At 33.6% G+C, this 1,419-nt stretch overlaps 1 protein-coding gene across 1 annotated transcript in view; it reads left to right on the top strand.

Moving 5' to 3' along the window:
- Positions 1-289: 289 nt before the first annotated feature.
- NAEGRDRAFT_76375 (uncharacterized protein) overlaps positions 290-1,419 on the top strand; it is a gene marked incomplete at both ends in the record, with an annotated part of 34,457 nt that continues 33,327 nt past the window's right edge. The window contains 2 exons of the mRNA XM_002668658.1: positions 290-359; positions 415-1,278. Coding sequence (XP_002668704.1) covers positions 290-359; positions 415-1,278 — 934 coding nt within the window. The remainder of the gene's footprint in view (positions 360-414; positions 1,279-1,419) is intronic.

Raw genomic sequence — 1,419 nt, 5'->3', positions numbered from 1 at the left:
TGAAACTATATCCGAGAGGAAGCAATTCAAATTTTGGCTGATGAATTTAAACAGCCAAAATAATGCAATATTTCCAATTTACTAAAGAACGGACAGTAAAGCAGTCCCTTCAGTGAAAATTTTTTCTTTAAGGTATTGAAAAGAAAGAACTGGCTGGAGAATAATAAGCACAGTTTCTAACATATCATTAAGCATCTTCAATCTACTTGATATTATTAGGTACTTGAGGCACGAGTTTATTTCAATCCTTATATTGTTGTTTCGTTTCTTTTAAAAACTAAGGAAAAAAATGAAGCGTGGTCATTATGACGTCGACACCGTTCTTCCCGAGATGGAACAAGATTATAAGAAACGTAAATGTATGTTAGATAGAACTTAACGAAAATTTATTAATTTATCTAATTAATTATTTAGTGACTATTCCAGTTAGTACCGTGCGCAAGATGAATAATACAGAGGTTGTTGAAATGATGAGAAATGTTGGTCTTGATGAGAATACTATTAAATGTTTGGACCAAACATTCACAGGTGCTCTAGTTTTTTTAACCGTATTATTCCTTAAAGATATCATGAAAAGAGAAGAAGAACATGGATGGTGGAAAGAAGCACTTGATGAAATTCTTCCTAGCTGTAACAATAATATGAAGGCTGCAGAGGAAATAATTTGTTTGTTAGTCAGACTATATGTGCCAAGAGAACAAGATTTGGGGTGGGTTGAAGCTAAACTCTCTAAGGTTGATAGGAATGGAACAAATTGGGTTAATGAATTGTACGATGAGGCATTCGAATATGTTAAATCATTTGATTCGCAAAGACCATTAGAACCAATAGAAGAATTCATTGAGAAGAACTTCAAATCTGATAATGTGAAATACTGCTCTCTCAATTTGGTTTCACATGAGACATTTGCCGGACCACTTCCAATCAAATTTGGAACTCTTGCAAAACATTATTTACCTTTTATTCCATCTCTTCAAATTGAATCCAACAATGATAAGATATTGGAACGAACAAGTTGTAAAACAGTAACAACCATTATTGCACCTTCTGGAACAGGGAAAACATCTTTAATGATTAGAAGACTTTGTAAAACAGCAGGGCTTCTATTGACAGGTACAGCTACATATGAACATGACAGCCACGAAACAACTGATTCAACAATAAGAACCTTGATTAGTTGTTTGAACTCAAGAGTTAATGCTTTCGGTTACATTCGACATGCTGTTCAAATATTATTGATTTCCAAGTTGACCTATCTTCTTCTATTGATTGAAAAAAGTCAAAAAGAGCCATCAATCTTGGATCCATTTGAGGGTTCTTTGCTTTCCTTCCTTGCATTCAACCAATTTAATGGATCAAATGATTATTCTTGTTCAATATTCGTCTACCTTTTCCCCCAGTACAAACATGAATTCTTCC

The sequence above is a fragment of the Naegleria gruberi genome (genome assembly GCF_000004985.1).
Source record: "Naegleria gruberi genomic scaffold NAEGRscaffold_128, whole genome shotgun sequence".
Lineage (NCBI taxonomy): Eukaryota > Heterolobosea > Eutetramitea > Acrasida > Naegleriidae > Naegleria > Naegleria gruberi.
Note: the sequence above shows the minus strand (reverse complement) of the source record. Positions and strands in the feature narration are given on the sequence as shown.